We start from the raw sequence: 25,562 nt of genomic DNA on the forward strand, positions 1-25,562 counted from the left end.
TTACACACACACAATGCTACATTACTAAATGATTATAGCTAAGAGGTACAGACTATATGATCCAAAGTCATTTTCTTAAGTGGAACTAGAGTAAAAATGTCACACTATAGAGTCAGAAACCCTGCTTGGCACCTGACAGACACAGGAAGGCATCCCAAGCCAAAATAAATCATAATAATGTTCAATCTAAAAGTGTCATCTGATTGGTGCTATCTGCTAAAAGGACTTCATAAAAAAAAAAGCAAGCTGCTCACAATATCATTTTCCCTACATAGTGGCTGTGATCTCAAGAGTGCAGGAGTGTGTAGCAAATGCTACCTGGACTAAGGAATATTCAGTGACAATGTAAGTTATGAAGAAAGAATAAGGGGAAATGAATGGAGGAGATTTACAAACTCTTACTAATCACTTTGGGCACATGAAGGTTTATCATACTCTCTGCTTTTGTGTATGTATGAAATTTTCCATAATAAAAAAATTTAGAAGCTTAACTGAGAGATCTTGATATATAGTTTAAGTTAACAGGCAGGAGAATTTTGTTGTTGTTGTTCTGTTTTTCAAAACAGGGTTTCTCTGCATAGCTCTTGCTGTCCTGGAACTCACTCTGTAGACCAGGCTGGCCTTGAACTCAGAGATCTGCCTGTCTCTGCCTCCTGAGTGCTGGGATTAAAGGTGTGCACCACCACGACCTGGCTTGAGAAAGAATGTTTGAAAATTGAAAATGTCTGTGAATCTGTGAGTAGACTTATTGTAATAAGTGCAGGAAAAGTCATTCTCCCTGGGATATGCTTTTGGAAAACTGAGACATGAATTCAGTTAGGTCAGGATCTCAGAACACAGTCTGAGAGGAACCTACCATGGAAATTAACAAGCAGATCCAGAAACTGAGTGTCTCAGACAGGCAATAGCCTGAATTTAAGAGCAGCCTGAAAAGTAGGTCAGTTACTGTGAGTCAGAGTAACTCCACTTTGTAGCAAGCTACTATGTAGCTGCTCCATATGCTAGACTACAGCAAAACTAGCCATCCACCAGGCTTGGATGGTGTTTGCCAAGACCAGCCAAATCTCTAAGGACAGATATGGAGTACACATAGTCAACTTTCTGAGTCTAGTTTTGTCTCTGCTTTACATTTGGTCTCTCAGCCTGCAGTCACCTCCATGGCTTTAATACTAGGAACTACAGGTTTATATCTATTCTGTTGAAACATATCCATGACCGGGAAAAAAAACCACAAGCAGTGGCCAGCCAAGACACACTACTTACTGAAGGTTTCAGTTGGGCTTGGCTCATACCTATAAATGAAGCACTGGAGAGGCTAAGGCAGAGGCTTTTAAGTTCAGTGCCAGCTAGGTCTAACTGCTGCATTAAAGTTCTAGATTTGGAATCACAAAGAATAAATAAATCATTTCTCTACATAGAAGACCTTCAAAAGAACGAAAACATTTCTCCAAGGATGGACATTTATTTCTGATTTCCATGGAGTATTTCCATAACACAAATGCTGGTGTAAACCTTTTGGATCTATTAACTTAGCCACTGTTTACAACCTCACTAAGCACCATCTGGAGGCACAGTTCATAACTAACTTGCAAAGCCATACAGCAACAAGCAGTAAACCCAGGATTCAAACTCAAGCCCCAAGCAACAGCCCATGCTCTCACCACTGTGCTAGTACAGGTGCCCATGGTGGCAGACTTCCCCTACCCAGTCCTCCTCCAGATGCACAAAAATATATATAGTAAGCTGCTGTGTCACACTAGCCCACTTTAGTCTCATGTCCACCAGGGCTAGGGGTAGGCCATTTAACTCCCCACAGGCAAGGACCAGGTGTTCATTTTTCTGTCATTTCTGCACAAAGTCCGGAGTCCAGCACACACTTAGTGAGTGGCTAATAAAAGTTTGCTATCAGAGCTCTTAGCAAGTTGGCCAAGGGTAGTCATGACAAGTGAACCACATATAGTTTCTATAGAAGAAAACACCCAAATTCTTCATCAGGTAATATGCAATGATGAGGAGATTCAGTCATCATGAGAAATACATTTGTGCTTTCCAGTAGCTGCATCAAGTAACATCAAATTAATCCTGACCCCAGGCACAAGCAAGCTTTGGAGTCCCATGGAGCATAAACTAAGTCCAAGACACAGGCTAACTTTTTAACCCTGCTTTATACAATACCATATCTGGAATGGTATGTTAGGTCTCAGAAGAGTATTTTTAAAGGATACAGATACGCTGGAGTGTGTCAGGAGTCATAGCCAACTGAGAGGGAGCATAACACAGTAGCATAAATGACAGCTAGGCTGGAGTGTGTCAGCTACCACAGCCTAGTGACAAGGGTACAAAACAGTCACACAAATGACAAGATACACTGGAGTGTGTCAGGGACCACAGCCCAGTGACAGGGAGCACAACACTGTCACATAAATGACACACACGCTGGAGTGTTGTCAGAGATTATAGCCCAGTGACAGGGAGCACAACACTGTCACATAAATGACAGACACGCTGGAATGTGCCAGGGACCATAGCCCAGTGACAGGGAGCACAACACTGTCACATAAATGACAGCCAGGCTGGAGTGTGCCAGGGACCATAGCCCAGTGACAGGGAGCACAACACTGTCACATAAATGACAGCGAAGCTGGAGTGTGCCAGGGACCATAGCCCAGTGACAGAGAGCACAACACTGTCACATAAATGACAGCCAGGCTGGAGTGTGTCAGGGACCATAGCCCAGTGACAGGGAGCACAACACTGTCACATAAATGACAGCCAGGCTGCAGTGTGTCAGGGACCACAGCCCAGTGACAGGGAGCACAACACTGTCACATAAATGACAGCCAGGCTGCAGTGTGCCAGGGACCACAGCCCAGTGACAGGGAGCACAACACTGTCACATAAATGACAGCCAGGCTGCAGTGTGCCAGGGACCATAGCCCAGTGACAGGGAGCACAACATTGTCACATAAATGACAGCTAGGATGGAGTGTGTCAGAGACCATAGCCTAGTGACAGGGGTACAACACAGTCACACAAATGACATCTGAAGCAAGTGTATCCTGGAAGTCATAGGAAGAGCCTCTCAAATATCTGAAATCTGCTAGAGGAAGCATTATTATGTCCTATCAAAGGCATGGGAAAGTTACTGTTCAGCAGTTAAGTTAGAACTGCACAGCTGCAATCCCAGCACTGGGAGGCTGAGACAAGAGGACTGTTTCACATGAGAGGCCCATCTGGTCTATGCAGTAAGACCCTGTGTCAAGCCTACCCCCTGAAAAAAGAACTCACAGAAATTTAGGTTTCTACTCAGTAGAATTTAAAACTTCCAGGTAAGCAGAGCTACTTACAATGGAACGCCCACCCCACAAAATTAATAACTCACTCTGCATCAAACATGCCATGAGTATTGACTAGTCCTAGGAACCATGTCAGACTTTGGGGATGCTACTCTAAGTGAGAGGTCCCAACCATCAAGGAGCTCTAAGTCAAGGCGGGTGGTCTTTCTTCCCAGCACTCCAGAGACAGAGGCCTGGGCATGATGCCCAGCACCACACAGACCAGGCATGGCAGTGCTGCCTGTCATCTCAGCAGTTGGGAGAGAAAAGCAAGAGGGTCATAAGACCCTATCCCAAAGAGCAGGGAAAAAGAAAGCTCAGATTCTAGTAAGGGAGTCATACATGTAAGCTATTAGGTATAGTAGCAAACCTGCATACATTACAGAGGCAGGACCAACCAGAGCAAATGATCTCTCCAGCTATTTTATTTTTGAGACAGGGTTTCTACATAGCTCTGGCTGTCTGGGAACTTACTCTGTAGCCCAGGCTGGCCTCGAACTCAGAGATCCACCTGCTTCTGCCTCTCAAGTGCTGGGATTAAAGGTGTGTGCCACCATAACCAGCAAATAAAATGATTTAAAAAAAAAAACCACCAATTTGTAATTAATAAAGTAAGACTTGCTTTACAAAAAATTACCTAGGTAGATGTCTCACAGTGTCCTTCTAGGCACAGTCAAAATGACAGGGACCAAACTGGACACAACTGCCAGAGTCTTTTTCAGTAACAAAACCTTAAATTTCACAGAACAAAGTCAACTGATGTTCAACAAGTCACTTCAGAAGTGCACAGAAGGAGAAATGAGAAAGTGAGTTTGGTGAGATCCTTCCCTTGGACCGTTACATCCTGCCAAGCGACTGCAACTTCTGCATGGTCAGATCAGCTGAGACCTCTCAGTAAATACAATAGTGCATATTGTACATTTTAAACTGCAATGTGTAGGGAACTAGCATTTTATAAATTACAATTATAATCGATGCTTTACAAATGCCAATCCCAGATGTGTGAATGGGGAGATAAAGTCACTGTTTTGCATATCAGATATTAAGAACTCTGTGTAAAGAACTGTCGATCCATTTTTTAAAAGTAAATTAGCAGCTTACCAATAAGAAATGATTACCATGTTTGACTGACTCACATTACTCTCACTTTTTAAAAAAATGTTGTGAGTGCCACAGGGGACAGCTATGCGAAGTCAGTTCTTTCCTTCCGCCTTTACAGGGGTTCCAGGGATCAAACTCAGGTTGTCAGGTTCCTGGCAAGGGTCTTTGCATCTTGCTCACATGCAAAATCAGCAATATTATTCCTACTAAATAATTTACCTACAGGGGCTGGAGAGACAGCCCAGCGATTAAGGAAACTTACCCTCTATCAGAGGACCAGAATTCAGTCCAGTACCTACATCAGGTGCCAAGTCCAACTCCAAGGGACTCTACACTCACTTCTGACTTCTGTGGGCACTAGGACACACATGTGGGTATGTGTAGTCAATATTATTTATAATCTATTAAAGCTAGCCTGAGGATTCAGAAAGCAGAATCAGTCACAAGCCACAGAAGCCAGGCACACACCTTTAATCATAGGACTCAGGATTAAGAGATAGATGGATCTCTCTGAATTCAAGGCCACCCAGAGATACATGAGCTTGAATCAGCCAAAAAGAGTAACAGATCATAGGTCTTTAACCCCAGCACTAGAGGGTATAAGAGATAGAAGCAGGGTCTTCAGTATTTAGTAGGGTGCATTCATTCTCCTCCAGCCACACTAAAGACAGGAAGGCTCAATATCAAGGAGGATAGGAAGACACTGAAGTCTCAGGATTCTCCAGCCATGCTGAGGAGAGGCAGCAGTTTGAGGCCTGTTAATCTGGATGCCGAAAGTCGTGGTGGTGGTGGTGGTGGGGCTTTCCTGAGATAGAGGCTTGATATATAGTCAAAGCTGACATTGACACTGAGACAGACAGACAGAGACAGACAGACAGACAGACACACACACACACACAAAGAGAGAGAGAGAGAGAGAGAGACAGAGAGACAGAGAGATAGATAGATAGATTGATTTGTCACTTTAAGGAATCCAGCAGGGTCATGTTTAGGAGTTATGAATGAACAGAATGTTCTGTACCACACAGGGATTTCACTGACAATAAACCACAACATGATAGTGAGGGTGTTTAAGAGATGCTAACATCATATAAAGATGTACAGAATGCATCTAAATAACTATATAATAATGCATCTAAATAATTTCACATCACTACATACAACCATTCCATCTCCTTGAAGTAACTGCACTAGGTAAGTCTACGTACAGAAGAAATATCACTGGGATTACATCTGAGAGTAAAACTATGAGGAACTTTAAACATTTCTGTAGTGTTAAATTACTGTATTTAACTATCAATAACATTTCATATGCACCAGTGCTTCAAGGCTAGCACAATACAGTGACAATATGAGAGGATGTAACAAGTCCAGTTAGTGAAACACAGCTAAAGCTACTTAATGACCAAGAGCAGATAGGTACTGAGCAAGTAATTAACAGTACATTTCTGCGGCATGTTACAAAGTTAATCATTTCTCTTGAGTTTAGTAATTCTTAGGCATGCTCACCTAACTTCCACAAGGTCGTTGGGTTTATAGCTCGGATGAAGAAAAAACCAAACTTTCTTGACAAAGTGATTAATGCTGGGTTCTCTACGGGACCCTCGGACATACACCATCCACTTATGGGTTGACTGGTCATTTTCTTCCCGCTTATCTGGAGGTATATACCTGGAGAAGAAGGAGACAGATGAATTTCTTCCTTCAAAAGTCTAATAATCTGTGCTAATGAGGTGGCTCAGTGGATGAAGGCACTTGCCAAAAAATTTTTATCTGAATTTGATCTCAAGATCCCTTAAAAAGCTGTCCTGACCTCCACACATATGCCGTGTTGTGCTAGGCCATACATACACAAATGATGCACATATATACACAATAATAATAATAAACTAAAAACAACCTTAAAACTAATAATTGAGGCTTGAGTGATGGCTCAGCAATTAAGATCACTGGCTGCTCTTCCAGAGGACCCAGGTTTGATTCCCAGAACCCACAGAGTGGTTCACAGATGTCTGTTTTGAGCCCTCTTCTGACCTCTGTGAGCACCAGGCACACATGTAGTACACATACATACATACATGAAGGCAAAACATAAATATACATTTTAAAAATAAAAATTCTTAACAACTACTACAGTATGGATTAAAACAAGATTAAAATCTCATCAGTAAGTAACAACAGTCACACCTGACCAATCTCGGTCTTTACTTTTTCTAAAGCCCTCCCCAGCCACCATACCTACTTAATTCCTGATTACCAATTTCTGATTATCAACTGCAAATTAAAAGAGACCAATTGCACTTGTTTTGTTTTTTGGTATGTGTGTGTTTGTTTTGTTTTCTTTGGTGGGGGGGTTTGTTTGTTTGGAGAAGACTCAGCATTCCACTGACATCCCATCCAGAGATAGATGTGAGCAAGTGCACCCATTCGAATTCTTCATCAGCTTCTGGACAAACCTCAGAGACCACTATGGGGTTGCTAGGCAGGCTCTCTGGCATCCTCAATCAGAGTAAGGACGTTTATGTTTTGTCTTGGGCTCTTGAAAACTGGCTAAACAACAAACATGAATGAACTTACACCTTCAAATGCTCTCCCCAGAATACAGTTCCAGCACTAGAATCCACCACAAAGAATTCAAACATCCAGTTCATTTTCACAAATGGGTCAGATCAAGGAAGACTATAATAACAGACAAGCCACTGTGAACTGTGATAGATTGAGAAGGTCCTGATAGTGATTTGAACTGGCTAGATGTTAAGTACTGTCACCCTGTAGTCTTCATCTTTATACACAAAGTAGAGCTTGTAAGACGTAGTGACACTGTTCTGTAAAGTCTCCACGGCTGCCAGAGGACAAAGACAACCACAGTGACAATAGGGAAGGAGGACTACCAAGTGCAGAGTCCTTTAAGATCAGACTCGGGCAGTTTCTGGAAACTTTATCAAGTATGAATCCAAAAAATGTATATTAAGGTTAAAAGTTAAAGCTAATGCTTTAAATTTTTAAAGACATGTGCACATACAAGAATATTTCAAAACATTCTACTCCCATTTATTGAGGGAGTTCTTCACTCACTCACTGGGGGAGCATATGCCAGGGAGTGCGCATGGAGATCCGTGGATGACCTCTGTATCATCAGCTCTCTCTGTTGACTTTTATATGTGTTGCAGGGTGGAGTTCAGGTCACCAGTCCTGTGTGGCAAGTGCTTCTACCCACTGAACCACCTTGTCAAGCCCCAAAGCATGCTACTCTTCCTTTTTCCTTTTTGGTTTTCAAGACAGGGTTTCTCTAGGTAACCTTGGCTGTCCTGGAACTCACTCTGTAGACCAGGCTGAACTTGAACTCAAGAGTTCTGCCTTTGCCTACTTCTGCCTCCTGAGTGCTGAGATTAAAGGTGTGCACCACCGCCTGCATGGCTCACTCTTCCTTTTTTAAAGGATGTTTTTAAAGCCATGCATGGTGATGCACGCCTTTAATTCTAGCACTGGGGAGGTTGAGGTGGGTGATCTCTGTGAGTTCCAGGTTGGCCAGGGCTACACAGTGAGACCAAACTAGATACATACTTAAACTTTCTAAATTTTAGAAATTTAGTGTCACTACAAAAACAAAAAACAAACAAACAAACAAAAACTATAACTCCAAGACCTGACACCCACACACAGACATACATACAGGCAAAACACTGAGACACACAAAAAAATTATTTTTCTTTAAAAACTATTTATGTTGCTGGGTGGTGGTGGTGCATGCCTTTAGTCTCAGCACTTGGGAGGCAGAAGCAGGTAGATCTCTGTGAGTTCAACACCAGCCTGGTCTACAAGAGCTAGTTCCAGGACAGCCTCCAAAGCCACAGAGAAACCCTGTCTTGAAACACCCCCCCCCAAAAAAAAGGAAGAAAAAAAAAAAAAGTATTTATGTCAGGTTGGAGAGATGACTCAGTGGTTAAGAGCACTGGCTGCTCTTCTAAAGGTCCTGAGTTCAATTCATGGCATCCACATGGTGGCTCACAACCATTTGTAATGAAATCTGGTGCTCTATTCTGGCATGCAGGCATACATGCAGGCGGAACACTGTATTCATAATAAATAAGTAATTTTTTAAAAAAAGTATTTATGCCAAAGTATTCATCAGGCAGCCAGAAATGAGACCTTTCTACCTGATGACAAACACCAGTGACTCTTACTATTTACAATTCAATCTTGTTGGCTCACCTTTCAGGGTCACAAAAATCTTAATATTGTTTTTCTGTTTGTTTGCTTGTTTACTTCTGAGATGGGGTCTCACTATGTAGCCCAAACTAGCCTTAAACTCATAGAGAGCTTGAGCACTGGAATTTGGAGAAAAAAAAAAAAATCACAAATGCTACCTCTATCACACTTAAATCACTCAATGTTTAAACTTTTTATCTTATGCGTATGGATGTTCTGTCTGCTTGTACCTGCAGGGGAAAGGAGAGGATGCTGTATCCCCTAGAACTAGTTACATTAGCTGTGAGTGGCCACATGAGGCTGGGTATTGAACCTGAGTCCTCTGGAAGAACAGTGTTCTTAACCACTGACCCATCTCCTTAGCCCCCTAACTCATTCCATTTCACTAAAGAAATAAATGGTTTTCATTTTATTTCTTTTTTTCAAAAAAAGAATTGTTAATCTTTGGTGGGGACAATGACAAATAAATACGAAATGCTGAGATTATGAAAGCGGAACAAAATGTCTTGGGATGCTAGGGTAGAAGGCATGGTGAAACCTTACTACTTCACTGGCTCTCCAACAACAGCAGTGCACATATTTCCCCCAGCCCTCCAGAGCCAGACACAAGCAAATCTCGAGAGTTCTAGCACAGCCGGGTCTACACAGTGAGTTCTAGGCCAGTGAGACCTTGTTTCAAAAAGAAAACCAAATAAAATATAAAAACAAATACCTAAGTAATACCTTTACAAATTTCACAAGAAAGTGTTAAGAAGCAACTGGGCATGGTGGTATGTGTTTGAACATGAGCTATTCAGGAAGCTGGGTAGGAAGACTGTCAGCCTGAGGCCAGTTTTGCCAAAACAGCAAGACATTGGATCAAAACTAAATAAGCAGGAGGTGAGAGATGGCTGGAAGTTAAAAGCACAGGCTGCTTTTCCAGAGAACCCTGGTTGGTTCCCAGTACCCACATGGAAGGTCACAACTCTATGACTCCAGTCTTGGGTATCTGACACCTTTTTCTGGCCTCAGCAGGCACCAGGCACTCATGTGGAACACATACATACAGGCAACTCATACACATAAAATAAAAATAAGTAAAGCTGCGTGTAGAAAGTATGCTCTCCTGTTTTTTATTAACACTCAAGAGAAAACTCCTTATTTATCATAACAGTCACAGATATGATTCAAGGCAGAAGAATACTACTAGATCGGGGAAACTGTAAGATGAAAACTTCTCAGTTCTATTTCTGATTTTGCTAACTAAGGTGCAAGATTACCCTAAAAATGCCCCTGGACCATCATTTACTTTTAAAACAAGATCCTGGAAAAAATAATTCCCAAGCCTTCCTCCTACTATGACACCACAAGTGGTAAAGGCAAAGTATTAATGTTTAAGTGAATTACTGACAAAAGCCATCTCACGTATACTCACTTGGACACGTTGCCTACGACTATAGTTTTCTTTACAAAAAGCCGAGAAGTCTCATCCCCTGTGAGGTCAGCATTCCGTAGTTCCCTTTTGTGGGAGCCACTAACACTAGAAGTGTCCTGAAAGAAATGACAATCAACATTTGTATTCATTTAAACAACATTCAATAGGATATTGACATAATGAACAGTATGAATAAAATAACTCAGAATGTTTTGTCGTCTAGAAAACAGGGTCGGGGCTGGAGAAATGGCTCAGCGGTTAAGAGCACTGGGTTCTCTTCCAAGGGTCCTGAGTTCAAGTCCCAGCAACCACATGGTGGTTCACAACCATCTGTAGTGAGGTCTGGTTCCCTCTCTGGTCTACAGGCATACATGCAGGCAGAACCCTGTATGTATACATAATAAATAAATAATTTTTAAAAAAGAAAGAAAACAGGGTCTTCCATAGCCCAGCAGGCCTGGGCCTACTACACAGCTCTCATCTGCTCTCCCAAGTGCTGGGAATATGGACATTGTCACCATACCTGGCAGTGTGGTTGTTTTGGATTTTTGTCTGTTAAATTTACGTTTTACTTCATCAATGTTTTTGCTCGCATACATGTTTATTTGTCATGTGTGTACCTGGTACCCATGAAGACTACAAGAGGGTGTAGAATCCCTGGTAACTAAAGTTATGGCTGTGAGCAGCCATGTGGATGCTAGGAACCAAACTCAGGTCCTCTGAGAAAGTAGCCATACTCTAAACCACTGAGCCATCTCTTCAGCCTGTTTTTCCTTCATTAAGAAAAAGAATGCAGTGAGTCTAGCGATGCAGTTCAGTTGATAGAATGCTTCTCTAGCTTGTACCAAGCCTTGGGTTCTGTCTCCAGCACCATAGTAACCAGGTATGGGGCACATGCCTGTAATCCCAGCACCTAAAAAGTGGAGATAAGAGAAAGAATGCTGGCCAAACACAAGTAAATACAAATGTTAAGAATTCTGATTAGGAGGCATCAAACTATGGATTAATTTAGATAAGCCTTTCTGTTTTACTTTTTAAAATAATGGACAAATAAATTTATAACAATAACCATTTTTATGAAAAATAAATCAAATATTGATGACTGAATATACAGAAAACGACTAGAAGTTCCCTCTACCACAGAAGAGGTGGCTGTGAAGTCACTGGTCTAACTTGATAGTGATGCTATACATAAACACAAACACAAAATAAACAGGTACAGAGTAGCTTCAATCTAGGCACTCATATTATCCTAGCTGGGCACACTGGCCCATGCCTGTGATTCCAGCACTGAGAAGCAGAGCCAGGAGGATTGCTTCAAGTTCTAGAGCAGCCTGGTCTACATCATCAGTGCCTGGCCAGTAAATAGCAAATCCTTGTCGATAACTGTGTATTTTGTTTTTTGTATGTCACACTGCACCAGCTACTACTTAGACCTTGAGCGAGATCATGGAACTCCAACCCTGAAGGTTCTTTTCCATCTGTATGAATGACATCTAAGAGTTCTGCTGCACTCTTGAGCGCTATGATCGAAAATCAGAATATCAAAATATACACATACACACCAGTTGTAATAACCATGTAACACTCAGCTAGGTGTGATGCTTCACACCTATAACCCAGGGTTCTGCAAAACGCCAAAAAAGGGACTCAGTTTCTTAGTCAGGCCTAGGCAATGGTACAATCCTGTAGTTTCACCACTTGAGAGCTGAGGCAAGAGGTGCCTCAAGTTTTAGACCAACCAGTCTGCCCCAGGCCAGGGTATAGACAGAGGACCCTGTCTTAAAGGACCAAAGATTCATTTCTGTGATGATATATTTTTTATGATCTAATAAAGCCACTGAAGATCAGAAAAGCAAAGCAACCAAGCCACCAGAGAGCCCTTACCTCTACCAAGGCTGGGAGGAGGATCCTATCCTCAATGTAGCTGGAAACTGCCCACTCTGAGACCTGTTCCTATCTTATATACGTCTCTAGTGCTGGGATTAAAGGTGTGAGCTCTGTTTCTCTTATAGACTGATTCACTCACATGTAGCCCTGGGTGGCATGGAACTCACAGAGATCCATCTGCCCCTGTCTCCTGAGTCCTGGGACTAAAGGTGTGTGCCACCTCTGCCCAGCTTCTATAGCTAACTAGTGTAGCTGGCTTTGCATTCTGACCTTCAGTGGCTTTAATAGATCATAAACAATATCACCACACGTTTCTCTGCTGAAAAAAAAAAAAAGAAAAAGAAAAGAAAAACAACCAAAAATATATCCTAGAGTCCTGGGAAAGAATGAGAAATATGCCCACACTTAATGACATGACAGTAGAACCTTCCTCCCCTGCAGCCCAGCCTGCTCAAATCCAGCACTATACCCGGCCCGGATTCCGGCTGGATCTCTGCTCCATGGTGGTTGACAGTCTTTCCTCCACATCCATGTTGCTGTTATTGTCTTTGTCAGAAAGGAAGTCATTGTGCTGAGATAGTGAGTCACTTTCAGAATGATTGGCAGATGGTGTTTCTGATCTCTGATTGGTAGGAGATGATGACCTAGAAGGTGATTCCAAAAATTTCTTGATAGCAGGGTGGTTAAAAGCCATCGTATCAAATGTCTTTAATCCCTAGAAAAATGAAAGAGGCAAACTTAATCAAATCCACCAAAACTGGTGAAAAATTGGAACTCCTGAAAACTCAGTTATGTTAAGATCATGTTAACAATTCTTCAAAAATTTCTCTGAAACCAGGTTGGAGAGATGGCTCAGCTTTTTTTTTTTTTTTTTTTTTTTTTATAGTTGTCCATCAAATTTTAATTGGGAATATTTTTACACAAACTGATTACCGACAGTAGCTTTAGAAATGGTGCAGTATTCAAGTTGGCTAGGAGATTTTCCCATAAAATTTAATGATTAATAGTAAATATCAAAACACTAGAAGTTTGTAAAAGTTACACTCTTGACTATCTTAATAACATAATAAGAGTGACTCAAGAAGATATGACATCAAAGGTTCTCCTTTCTGATTGAGTTCTATTATTACTACTATTTCCACATCTACTTCTATTGTGGATCATAAATTATCTTTGGGGAGCCCCCATTGAGGGCCCTACCCTGGCTGGGGAGTGAAGGATGGCTCAGTTCTTAAAGATTAAGCTCACAACCAAAAACAGACAGACAAATAGGTAGATAGATAAATATTCCATAACCATAAATTCTTTTTTTTTTTTTAAAGATTTATTTACTATGTATACAGTTATCTGCAGGCTAAAACACCAGATCTCATTATGGATGGTTGTGAGCCACCATGTGGTTGCTGGGAATTGAACTTAGACCTCTGGAAGAACAGCCAGTGTTCTTAACCTCTGAACCATCTCTCCAGCCCCCATAACCACAAATTCTTATAACTAGCCTGCATCAACTAAACAAAAACCAGAGTGACAAATAATCATCCAAAAATTCTAACTCAAAAAGCCAAAAATGAGCCAGGTGTCACGGTGGCACATACCTATGAATCTATCACTCAGGGGGCGGAGGCAGGAAAATCTGAAGCTCTGGACCACCCTGGGCTACATGACAAGAAAACATTTGAAAGATTAAAATAAGGGCTTTAATACAGCGTAGCTGATGTAGTACAGCATGCACGGAGCCAATATCGCATAAATGCAGTATGGTGGAACATGCCTGGAACCCTGGCATCCAGGAGGTAGGAGCAAGAAGATTAGGAGTTTAAGATATGTGCCACTATCCCAGCAAGATTTAATTTAAAAGTATGAGCAGGGCCACATTGGCACATACCTTTTATCACAGTGCTTGGGAGGTAGAGGTAGGAGGATCTCGGTGAGTTCAAGGCCAGCCTGGCCTACAGAGAGAGTTCTAGGGTAGCCAGAGCTGTTACACAGAGAAACCCTGCCTCAAAATAAATAAATAAATAAATAAATAAATAAATAAATAGAATAAGAAATAATAATAAAATTTATTTTTTTTTTTTTAAATTTAGTACACAGAGCCAGGCACTGTGGCTTATATCTTCAATCCCAAGAACTTTGGATATTGAGTTCAAGGTCAGTCTGGTTTATATAGAGTCTCTAGCTCAAAAAAAAACAAAAACAAAAACAAAAAAAAACCAACAACAAAACAATAAACAAAAAAAGTATATAGTATAAAAAGTGACACCATGTCTCTGGGTGTTGGTGGTGCACGCTTTTAATCCCAGCACTCAGGAGGCAGAGGCAGGAGGATCTCTGTGAGTTTGAGGCCAGCCTGGTCTCCAGAGCGAGTGCCAGGATAGGCTCCAAAGCTACTCGAAAAACCAAAATAAAAAAAGTGACAACATACGGGAGCACAAAACACAGTATCAGAAGCTTTAAAGTCAGCAACATACAATGCTTTCCCTCAGGCTAGTACAGAGGCCTAAGTTCAGTTGTCTTTAAAATAGTATTATTGGCTGCTCTTCCAGAACTAATGTCAGGCAGCTCCCAACCTAGCTCTACAGAGAGATCAGAGGGATACCTGCATTCACAAGCATATACCCAGACACAAACACACATAAATTTACAAAATAAAACAAATCTCTTAAAAAACAAACAACAAAAAAACACCTCTACTACTGACTGGGCATAGTGCCTCTACCTATAATCCCAGTACTCGGGAGGCAGGAGGACTGCAATTTCTAAGCCAGCATGAGCTATATAGCAAGATTTCAATCCAACATACACACACACACACACACACACACACACACACACACACACACACACACACACCACAGTTACACAGTGACTAATCAAAACAAAAGCCCTTTTTTATTAAAAAAACAAAACAAAACAAAACAAGCCACTGGTCTGGTGAGGAGACTAATTTAAAGTAATAAATAGAGCTCAGGTATGAAGAGATAGCTCAGAGGTTAAGAGCACTGGCTGCTCTTCCAGAGGTCCTGAGTTCCATTCCCAGCAACCACATGGTGACTCAGAACCATCTATAATGAGACCTGGTGCCTTCTTCTGGCCTGCAGGCATACATGCAGACTGTATACATAATAAATAAATAAATAAATCTTAAAAAAAAAAAGAAACAAGAGTTGATTAATTAAGTAACAGGGCTTTTCAGAGTTGTAAATGTGTTCTCCAAACTTACGATAATTAAATGACCAACTAAATCAGAATGTGAATGATAGATTTTTTTTTAAATTTATTTATTTTATTTTATTTGTATGAGTGTTTTCCCTGTATGCATGCATGTACATCATGTGAATGCCTGGTATCTGCACAGGACAAAAAAGGGTGTTGGATCCCCTAAAAGTGAAGTTATTGACAGTTGTAAGCCACTATGCAGATACTGGGAACTGAACCAAATAGGAACCAACTGAACCACCTATCCAGCCCAGCCCTTAGAAAGTTTTAGTTAGAACACCAGGAGATAAAAATCTGTCCATTTCTAGATTATCAAATACCAGATTCTAACTGCTAACGGTAAATCAACAAAACACTAACCAGTTTTTCAAGCCAAGTAGCTATCACAGTGAGCCAATACTAAGCTATTTAATCAACAACATCAGAATTTGTGCTGGACTGGATAGTACAACTTCCACAAATTCATACCCACACAAGATTGTGGCTTTATTCAGAAATCGCCTAAGGGGCAATGGGTATTGCTGAACTGTAGATTATATACCTATCACATATGTGAGACTCTGGGGTCAATCACAGGCACAAGCATGCATAGAGAATAGGAAGGTTAAAAAAAAAACAAGAGATTTTTATAAATGCAAAACAATTTAAAATGAAGTCATACTAGACTGAAGTCAACCCTAACCAGGACTAGAACCTTAGACAGAAAAATCCAGGAAAGACGCTTAAGGTATAATGCTTTGTCTGACATACCTCCCATCCCCAACAGGGTTTTTCTGTGTAGCCTTGGCTGTCCTGGAACTCACTCTGTAGACCAGGCTGGCCTCTGACTCAGGGATCCTAGTGGCTCTGCCTCCTGAGTGCTGGGATCAAAGGCATGTGACACTACTGCCCAGTTTATTTGGACATTTGTCTTTTGTTTGTTTGTTTGTTTTTTTGAGACAGGGTTTCTCTGTAGCTTTGGAGGCTGTCCTGGAACTCACTCTGTAGACCAGGCTGGCTTCGAAATCACAGAGATCCACCTGCCTCTGCCTCCGGAGTGCTGGGATTAAAGGCGTGCACCACCAATGCCTGGGCAACATTTCTTTATCTTATTGATCTTTTGTTTATACTATAGGGTCTCCAATTTTGTGTTTGTATTTGTACTCTGTGTGTGTGTGTGTGTGTGTGTGTGTGTGTGTGTGTGTGTTTTACTGGCATTCTGTGCTTAATACACAGGTGCCAGGGGAGAAAAAAAGGAATTAAAAATGTTTTATAGTTAGCACTGAAATGTTGTCTAGAATTTACTTTTAAATATTTTAGAAGAAAAACAAACAATAGAATTTTAAATTGATGAATCTACATGGTATACAAACATTATCTTTTTCTTATACTGAAAACTATCATCAAGTGGCATTTGGGCCAGGTGGTGGTGGTACAAGCCTTTAATTAACCAGCTCTCAGGAGGCAGAGGCAGGCAGATCACTGAATTTGAGGCCAGCCTGGTCTATAGAGTTCCAAGACAGCCAGAGCTACACAGAGAAACCCTTTCTTGAAAAAAACAAAACAAAACAAAAGAAGTGGCATGTGGAGGAACCAGGCATGCTGAGTAAGGCAAAGCACAAGAGGAAGCGCTAGGCTGAGTTGCAATGAGGTCCCCTCCCGGACCTGAATAGCCTAGTATAACACCAGCAATCAGCAGGAAAAGGACAGGACCATGGTTAACACACTGCCTGATGATCTATGCCGCTTAGAAAGGCGGGCAGGCTTATTAAATTACAAAGGTCAATGTAAGAAAAGTGTCAATGGTAGGGAATCCACATAATCCCCTGGAATATGAGGAATACTCACCTCAGAAACCTTCAGAAGACCGGCAGAAGCATAATAGTTTGCTACAATGCAGGCACGGAGCTTGTCCATCATCCTCCTGGCTTCAATTAGTCGCTAAAAGCAAGTAAGAGTTTAAATGTGGTTTAAATACGACGAATAATGACGGCTTAAAATCCACAGAATAAATGAAAACAACTAAAGCAAGAACTCAGCTTCTTGAATCATTTCAACAAATAACTATTTTCACCTAACTAAACTGGCAAAGGTTAGGGTTGGACATGCAGTTCAGTGACTGAGTGTTGAAGTGTATAAGCCCTAGGCTCTATGTTTCTATCCCAGAGCACAGTGTGTGCGCTATCCTGATCAGTCTTAAAATATGACGAAGAAAACAAAGAAACAAAAACATCGATACATATAGTATGTGTGCATACTTATTAACATATTCATTAAGAATAAAATACCAAGAACAGTACCAAAAAAATTGAGAGATGGAAGAGCAAGTAGAACTTTTTATCTTTTCTCCAATTCCATTTATTTATTTGTTTTGAGAAAAAGACTCATGTATTCCAGGCTGGCTTCAAACTCATTATGTAGCTGAGGATGACCTTAAAGGTCTGGTCCTCCTGTCTCTACCTCCCAGATTCTGGGATTACAGGTGTGTGCTCAACCAGCAGCAAGGTAATTTTTTGTTTGTTTTGAGACAGGGTCTCACCTATGTAATCTTGGCTGTTCTGGAACTCACTATGGACAACAAGCTGTCCTACTACTCAGAGATCCATCTGTCTCTGCCTCTAGAGTGCCAGGATTAAAGATATGTGCCATCATGCCCAGTGCTTGGAAATTTATTGAAACCTCATCTAACATATTCTTTTCCCTCCATGAATTTAGTGTTTTCAAATTATCATTATTATACCTGGTCAATGACGTCAATCTCATGTTCCTTATTCTTCATTTCAAGAGCAAACTGCTCCTTGATAATAGTCTCAATTTTCTGCACAGCTGCATCTCGAGCTACATAAAGAACACAAGGCACACCAAATTAATCAGTAGCTATCTTGATTTAAATCAGCAGCCAAAGAAACAGAAACTGCTTTGGGTCATGGGACAATATCCTTAGCAAACACACAGAACTACACAGATGTATAATCTGCTCTTAAATGGTTCTAAAAGAAAAGTATGTTCTTTCTCATCTGCATGAAACCATGTGGGATGGAGAAGGAGGTAAGCCAGTAACAAAATACCATGTGACAAGTCTTAAATATAGTTAATAAAAAGATACATTTATTTGTTGTCCGTGTGTGTGTGTACTATCCTCTCCCTCTCCTCTGCCCTCCCCCTTTCTCCCCAACCTCCCTCTCTCTGCATGCATATAGGTGCCTGTGGAGGCCAGAAGAGGATGTCAGATATCCCGGAGCTGGACTTATAGGTGGTTGTGAGCTGTTCAATATAAATGCTGAGGACAGAAGAACAGCAAATGCTCTTAACTGTTGAACCATCTCGACAGCCTCCAATATACACAGATTTTTTAAAAAAGATAAATCATGAATCAAAATGTTAATATAATTGATGATTTGCTTTACAACAGATTACATAATAAAACTTCTGAATCTTAAATCCCCTTTAGCAGCTACCAGCAGGGTTAGATTAGATCGGTGTTTTCCAAAATTCCCATGATTCACATATGATTCTCAAAACTGCTATTACATCTAGTTTGAAAATGTGCTTCCAAAATTCCATGTGCTCAAAGCTTAGTCCCAGCTGACAGTGCTACTGGGGGTGGGGTGTGGGGTCTTAGTAAGTCTAGGTGTGGCCTAGTTGGAGGAAGCCCATGCCTTGAAGGATACATCCTATCCTAAGCTCCTGTGTCTCCCTCTTTCTCTTTCAGCTTCTGGACTACTGTACAGTGAACAGCCTCCTACAAGAATGATGTCGTGTTTACCCCTGCCTCACGTCAGCCTCAGGGCAATGGAGCTAGCCAGTCTCGGACTGAATCCTCTGAAAGCACGAGTCAAGAGCAAGCTCTCCTCCTTTGACATTTGACAGCTGACACACAACTAATACTTTAAAGTAATATCTTATCCTACTTAAGCAACAGTACCCAAGAAATAACCTGACAAGGCCATTCTTATTTCTATATTCATGAAAATATTAAAAACCTTCATCTATGTATCACCTATAATCACCTCATGTGGTTATATTCCATATAACAGAGACATCAAAAAACCTTTGATCTTATATTATTATTTTAAAAGATTTATTTGAGGGCTGGAGAGATGGCTCAGAAAGCAGTGACTGCTCTTCCTAGAGGTCCTGAGTTCAATTCTCAGCAACCCACATAGTGGCTCAAAAACCATCTATAATGAGATCTGGTACCTTCTTCTGGTATGTAGGCAGAACACTGTATTCATAGTGAATAAATAAATCTTTAAAGACAAGATTTATTTTTTTTTATAAATGTACTTTTACTTCTTTTCTTTTATTTTTTTAGATTTATTTATTATGTATACAGCATTCTGCCTGCATGCCAGAAGGGGCACTAGATCTCATTACAAATGGTTGTGAGTCACCATATGGTTGCTGGAAATTGAACTCAGGACCTCTGGAAGAGCACCCAGTGCTCTTAACCACTGAGCCATCTCTCTAGCCCAACTTATTTTATTTTTAATTATGTGTTTATGTGTGTGATTGCAGGTGCCCATGGAGGCCAAAAAGGGCATTGACTTCCCTGAGCTGGAATTACAGGCTGTTGTGGACCACGTGACATGTACGCTGGGAACCAAACTTGGGTCTTCTGCAAGAGCTTGAGCTGGAATGAAGGCTCAGCAGTTAAAAGCCCTGACTACTTTTGCAGGGGACCCGGGCTTGATTATTAGCACCCACATGTCAGCTAACAATCTCCATCTCCTGTAACTCTGGTTTCAGGGGACCTCATACCCTTTTTTGGTCTATTCAAGGCTATGCATGTGCATGCTACATAGACATGCATGCAGGCAGAACACCTATATACATGAAAGTAAAAGAAAAAGCAAGGGGATGGGTGGGATGGTGGCACACACCTTTGATCCCAGCACTCAGCAGGCAGAGACAGGCAGATCTCTGAGTTTGAGGCCAGCCTGGTCTACAGAGTGAGTTCCTGGAGAGCTAGGGCTACACAGAGAAACTTTGTCTCAAATATAAATATGTGTGTGTGTATGTGTGTGTATGTATGTATGTATGTATTTATCTTAAGGTCAAGTGTGGTGGTTCACACTTTTAATCCCAGTACTAGAGAGGCAGAAGCAGGTCAATCTCTGTGAATTCGAGGCCAGCCTGGTCTACATAGTGCACTCCAGGACAACTGGAGCTATATTAATAGAGACCTTGTCTCAAAAAACCAAAAGGAGGAAAATTTTTTTTAAATGAGAGAGGTATGCACTCTTAACCACTAAGCATCTCCAGATGCCAAAGCTCTGACTTTAAGTTATATGCAACAACAGCTTGCTTTACTTCTGGGCTAGTTGATATGGTCCTGCCAGATCGCCTTCCTTGTATGGTATACTTCCCAGAGCACTAGGCTAACCCCTCAGATATCCTTCAGCATGAGTACGACCACAACAGGTATTCATGTATTCTGTAAATCCTGTGCATAGGCAAATGTCAGTGAAATTGAGTCTCAAAGCAACTCAATGTCTACCTGAACTCTCAATCGCTTTATGCCGCTTATTTGGAAGGGCCACAGACACATCCTCATAATCAGGGTCGGTTTCTTTAATTGTTCGCTTGATTCCAGACATGTCGAGATTCAATTCTTCACTGTGAAGCAATAACAAACACATTAATAGTTCTATGAAATACTGCCATGCATAAATGTTATGTACATACACAAAGGTAATAAACACTACAAATACTGGCACTTATAAGCCTGTGTACACGCTGGCTAAATATGTCTGGTTTGAAAAGCGTGAATCCAGAATGTTTCAACCTTTGGAATTTTAGATTTTCTGGCTAGGTATGCTCAACTCTTGATGTCTGTGTATACTTAACAAACATTAAGTTTCCAAAAATATTATCAGCATAGCTGTTTGATAAAAAGCCCAGATTTCCCTATCAAGAGAAAATTTTTTAATAAAGTTGGACATTGCTCCATTGCTCACATTTCTTTCTTTCTTTCTTCTTTTTGTTTTGTTTAGTTTAAAATGAGGTCTCTCTATGAATCCCTGGCTGTCCTGAAGTTCAATGTAGACCAGGCTGACCTTGAATTCAGGGATCCTCCTGCCTCTGCCACTGTCTCCCAAGTGCTGGGATTAAAGGCACAGGCTACCATGACTGGCCCTGCTAACACTTTTCAAAGTGACTCTAGCTTTCACAGAAGGATATCATATATGAGAATAAGCCAGCAATGGTAAGCTGACAGCACTGTGTAACTCACAAAGCTGTAAGCATATTTCAAATCGTGAACATCCAATATGCAAACTCTCCCTCTGGTACTTCCACAGTGCTTACTACAGCAGTTACTCAATAAAATCATCACTGATAGCTTAGTATTACTTACAACAAACATAACTACTATGTACTTATAGCAAACTACTGAACTACTACTGAACAGCTTTGCAGTATGTTAAATAAGTCGCCCTTACAAATAAATACATGAATAAAACAAATTCCACAAATCCTCTAATTTCATAGTGTTTTATATATTAGCCACTAACTACGTGTGCCTACTTAAATTTAAAACTAAATTGATTAAAATTAAACACAGTGGGGCTAGAGATGGCTCAGCTGTTAAGAGCACTGGCTTCTCTTCCAGGGGACCTAGGTTGGATTCCCAGCACCCACATGGCAGCTAACAACCATCTGTAACTCCGGTTTCTGAGGATCTGACTCCGTCTTCTGACCTCCATAGATACCAGGCATGCATATGGCTCACAGACATACATGCAGTCAGACACACACAATAAAATTACATTCATGAATTAAATAAAATATAAAAGTTAGTTCCTCTTTTTTTTGGCCACAGTGAAATTTTGCCATTCCCAATCTCCGGTGGTGTCATATTGGGTTTTCTGTTGTTGAATGTGCTTTTACATTGTCCCGTTCTCATTCTTTCTTCTGGTGGGTGTAGAAGGGGTCTCTTCCTCTCCTGGTGGGTATAGGACCAAGGTTCCCTTCTGGTAGAAGCAAACAGATCCAATACTCTGAAGTCTGTTCTCTTCTCGTGGATGGAGGTGGCACTGTTACCGGGGCCTTGGCAGTGTCTGGGTGTGTTAGGTCCTGCTTCGGAGTTCGGATCCAGTGAGCAGATCCCTGGAGTCAGATGTCTCTGAGCAGGGCTGCCGAACCGGAACCAGAAACAGCCCCTGGTCTACCTGGGCCGGTGGATGGAGGTGGCACTGTTACCAGGGCCTCAGCAGTGTCCGGGTGTGCTGGGTCCCACTGCGGAGTTTGGATTCAGTGAGCAGAACCCTGGTGTCAGATGTCTCTGAGAAGGGCCACCGAACCAGAACCTAAATTTTGCCATTCCCTATCCTCAAGAGCCACCAGAAGTTAGTCACTGCTGTAGTGGGCAGCACAGACAGGGATGTTTCTAGCACTGTGAAAACATCTGCTGGACAATGTTCCTCTTATAAACTGTTTCATAATAGGAGCCATCTCAATAGAGTACTGTTCAATAGAAACATAATAGCAGCCACATTTTAAGAGAAATAGGTAAAGTAGTTGATCTTATCTAATCTACTATACCCAAAATATTACTATCTCACTAATCTAACCAATATAAACAAGTCAGTCTTGCGATTTTACATTGCTGTATTTTTACCAAGTCTTAAAGATCTGACTGTTTTATACATGCACAGCACATCTTAATTTGCTCTAGGTATGTCTCAAAGACTCAATGGCCCGAGACTAGTGGCTCCCTTAGTGGGCAGTTTGAATCCCTAATGAGCAGATAAGAAAACAGGCGGGGTGGGGGGCAGGGAAGGTTCTCTCAGTGGCAGAGCAAGGCAAAGGGAAGCAGAGGGCGCAGAACAAACAGATCCCTACAGTGATGACCTAGAACACAGAAGACTGCTGAGTCCCAAACTCCTGCTCTACAACTAAGGAAGATACACTAACCCAAACACACACTAGCCATTTCTTGGGGTGCTTATTTTAAATGAAGGCAGGTGTGATGGAATATATCCATACACCTGACACTTAGGAAGTGGATCACCATATCAAGGCCAACCCTGGCAACACTGTTAGACTCTGAATAAAAAAAGAGAGGGGAGGGGTCCTTAAAAACAATAACAATCTTAAGAATGTGGTGTTAGAATGCAGCTCTGCTCAGGTCTCACAGATACTGACTGGCACCAGACTAGGACATCGTTGAGTCCCAGCCAGCAGACTCACCTGTGCCACATCTCACCTCTGTTCTCCACCCTGTCCCCGAGAATCAGAGATCCCGCCATGAACTGAAATGCATACTCAACAGTGTGAGATGGGCAGGAGACAAGCTGAGTTTGGTTCCCAGCACCTGCACCCACACCGTGACTAACCAGTCTGGACCTCCCGTTCCAGGAGTGAATGTCCTCTTCTGGCCTCCACAGGCACTGCACAGACATACATGCAGGCAAAACACCCAAACACATGAAACAAAAGTAAACCTAAAAAATGGGTCCACGTATCTCCCTCCTTTACCATGTGGGAAAGACACTCAGACTCTGGGGCCTGAAACTCTTCTTGGAGCCCCCCTACTGTCTTACTGTTCTGTCTGTCTGTCTATGGTACTAATAACCTTTCAAATAAACTGCTTATTCCCCAGTAATCTCTCTCAATGTCCTCTTGAACTGTGCATCCCAACTCACAACCTAACAAAAGTAAATTGTTAACTCAAGACTACTTATTTTGTATGGAAATGCCTTAAAATACAAGACAGTAAAATTTACCCAGTTCATTTTTTCCACTCAAAAAATATTTTTAAAATGTTGTGTTCATGTAAAGATAAGACAAAAACATCAATTGAAAAGCACCTCAGCTCTTGATTTAGTCCTTACACTAAGAGCAAAACAAAAACAGAAAGCCTGCTGTAGTGCCTCTAACTAGAGCATTCTGGAGTGGAGGAAGTCAATGCCAGTCTCAGCTACTTATCAACTTGGAAGCTGCCCTAAGATGTATGAGACCTTGTCTCAAACACCAAGAGGGGCTGGAGAGATGGCTCAGCAGATAAGAGTACTGCTAGCTTTTCCAGAGAATCTGAGTCTGATTCCCAGCACCCACATGGCGGCTTGCAGCTCCCTGTAGCTTCAGCTCCAGCAAATCTGAGGCCCTCTTCTAGCCCCTGCTGGCACCTGGCATCCAAATAGAGCAGAGACATACAGACAAAACACTCATACATATAAAGTAACAATAAAACTAGCAGGGTGGTGGTAGCGGCACACACCTTTAATCCACTCAGGAGGCAGAGGCAGGTGGATCTCTGTGAGATTGAGGCCAGTCTTGTCTACAGATTGAGCTCCAGGACAGGCTCCAAAGCTACAGAGAAACCCTGTTTCGAAAAACCAAAACCAAAACAAACAAAAAACTAAAACAGAAAACCAAAAGGGCACTCAAGAGCACTGAATTAGCTTATCCCAGAAACAGTCAGGCAAGAGTGAATCATTGTATGACAGATACAGAAATCCTGGATAACAATTTGGTTTTTATAGAATTGCCATGTTGAGCAATAACACTAAATTTTGAAATACTCCAAAAAGCATGCAGAACTATATGAGCTTCATACCATGAACACATTTGTTCATACCCATGTATTATCTGCTGTAATTTAGAACATAAGTATTTTTAGAAGGTCTGGAATCTATTATTTTTTATAAAGTTAGTAAAAAGAGGCTAGGGAGGGATGTGGCGAGGGTGCGAGGGTGCTTGCCCAGCGTGCATGAAGCTCAGGGTTCAATCCCCAGCACCACATTCAAACAAACCTACAGGCAAACCAGCAGGCAGCAGACACTTGCAACCACAACATTCAGTTGGAAGAAGGGCCATCCCAGGTAACACAATGAACTCAAGGCCAGCCTGGACTCCCTGAGAGCTTGCCTTAAAAGACAGACATCAGTCAGAAAGACTGTTTCGTCTTTGGTTTGTGGACTAGTTTAGTCAATTTGAAAATATCTTGGTGATACAAAGAAAAAAAAAACTTATAAAAGAAATAAAATTAAAAAATCAATATGCTTACCTTATTTTTATTAAAACACATAAATGTGGAGAGGGAGGGAGGGGTTATGTCCACATGAGTGCAGGTGCCTATAGAGGCCAGAAGTTTCGGGTCCCCTGGAGCTAGAGTCAACAGGTTGCCATACAGGTGCTAGAAATTAAACCCAGGTCCCCTGGTAGAACAGCTAGTACTATTTTAACTGTTGAACAATCTCTCTAGTCTGTAATTTCTTACAAATAAGACCAAACAATAAGAACCAAAAATCTACTCACAGAGCTCAATAAATCCCAGCAGAGATCTTCAAACCTGTTCCTTCGTGAACTACACCACTTCCTCAGTGGTTCCCTAACTTGTGGAAAGTGTGCCAAAGGCCCATGGCATTCTCTGTAAAGACAATTCAGTGGAGTATCACCTTCACCTGGCT

General features: G+C 41.5%; 1 protein-coding gene across 4 annotated transcripts in view; it reads right to left on the reverse strand.

The window, feature by feature from the left end:
• The window catches only part of Yeats2 (YEATS domain containing 2), an 85,273-nt gene that overhangs the window by 52,431 nt on the left and 7,280 nt on the right, over window positions 1-25,562 (reverse strand). For 2 of the 4 annotated variants that reach the window (XM_027413081.2, XM_027413085.2), the window contains exons 2-7: window positions 20,648-20,766; window positions 17,888-17,985; window positions 16,996-17,088; window positions 12,419-12,664; window positions 10,060-10,175; window positions 5,946-6,107 (exon numbers count right to left, since the gene is read on the reverse strand). In XM_027413081.2, the coding sequence (XP_027268882.1) occupies window positions 5,946-6,107; window positions 10,060-10,175; window positions 12,419-12,664; window positions 16,996-17,088; window positions 17,888-17,985; window positions 20,648-20,747 (815 nt within the window). In that variant the 5' untranslated portion in view covers window positions 20,748-20,766. Of the gene's footprint in view, window positions 1-5,945; window positions 6,108-10,059; window positions 10,176-12,418; window positions 12,665-16,995; window positions 17,089-17,887; window positions 17,986-20,647; window positions 20,767-25,410; window positions 25,523-25,562 lie in introns of those variants that run through there. The other 2 variants (XM_027413082.2, XM_027413083.2) reach the window with 2 other exon arrangements.

Source organism: Cricetulus griseus, chromosome 4, assembly GCF_003668045.3.
Source record: "Cricetulus griseus strain 17A/GY chromosome 4, alternate assembly CriGri-PICRH-1.0, whole genome shotgun sequence".
Taxonomy (NCBI): Eukaryota; Metazoa; Chordata; class Mammalia; order Rodentia; family Cricetidae; genus Cricetulus; species Cricetulus griseus.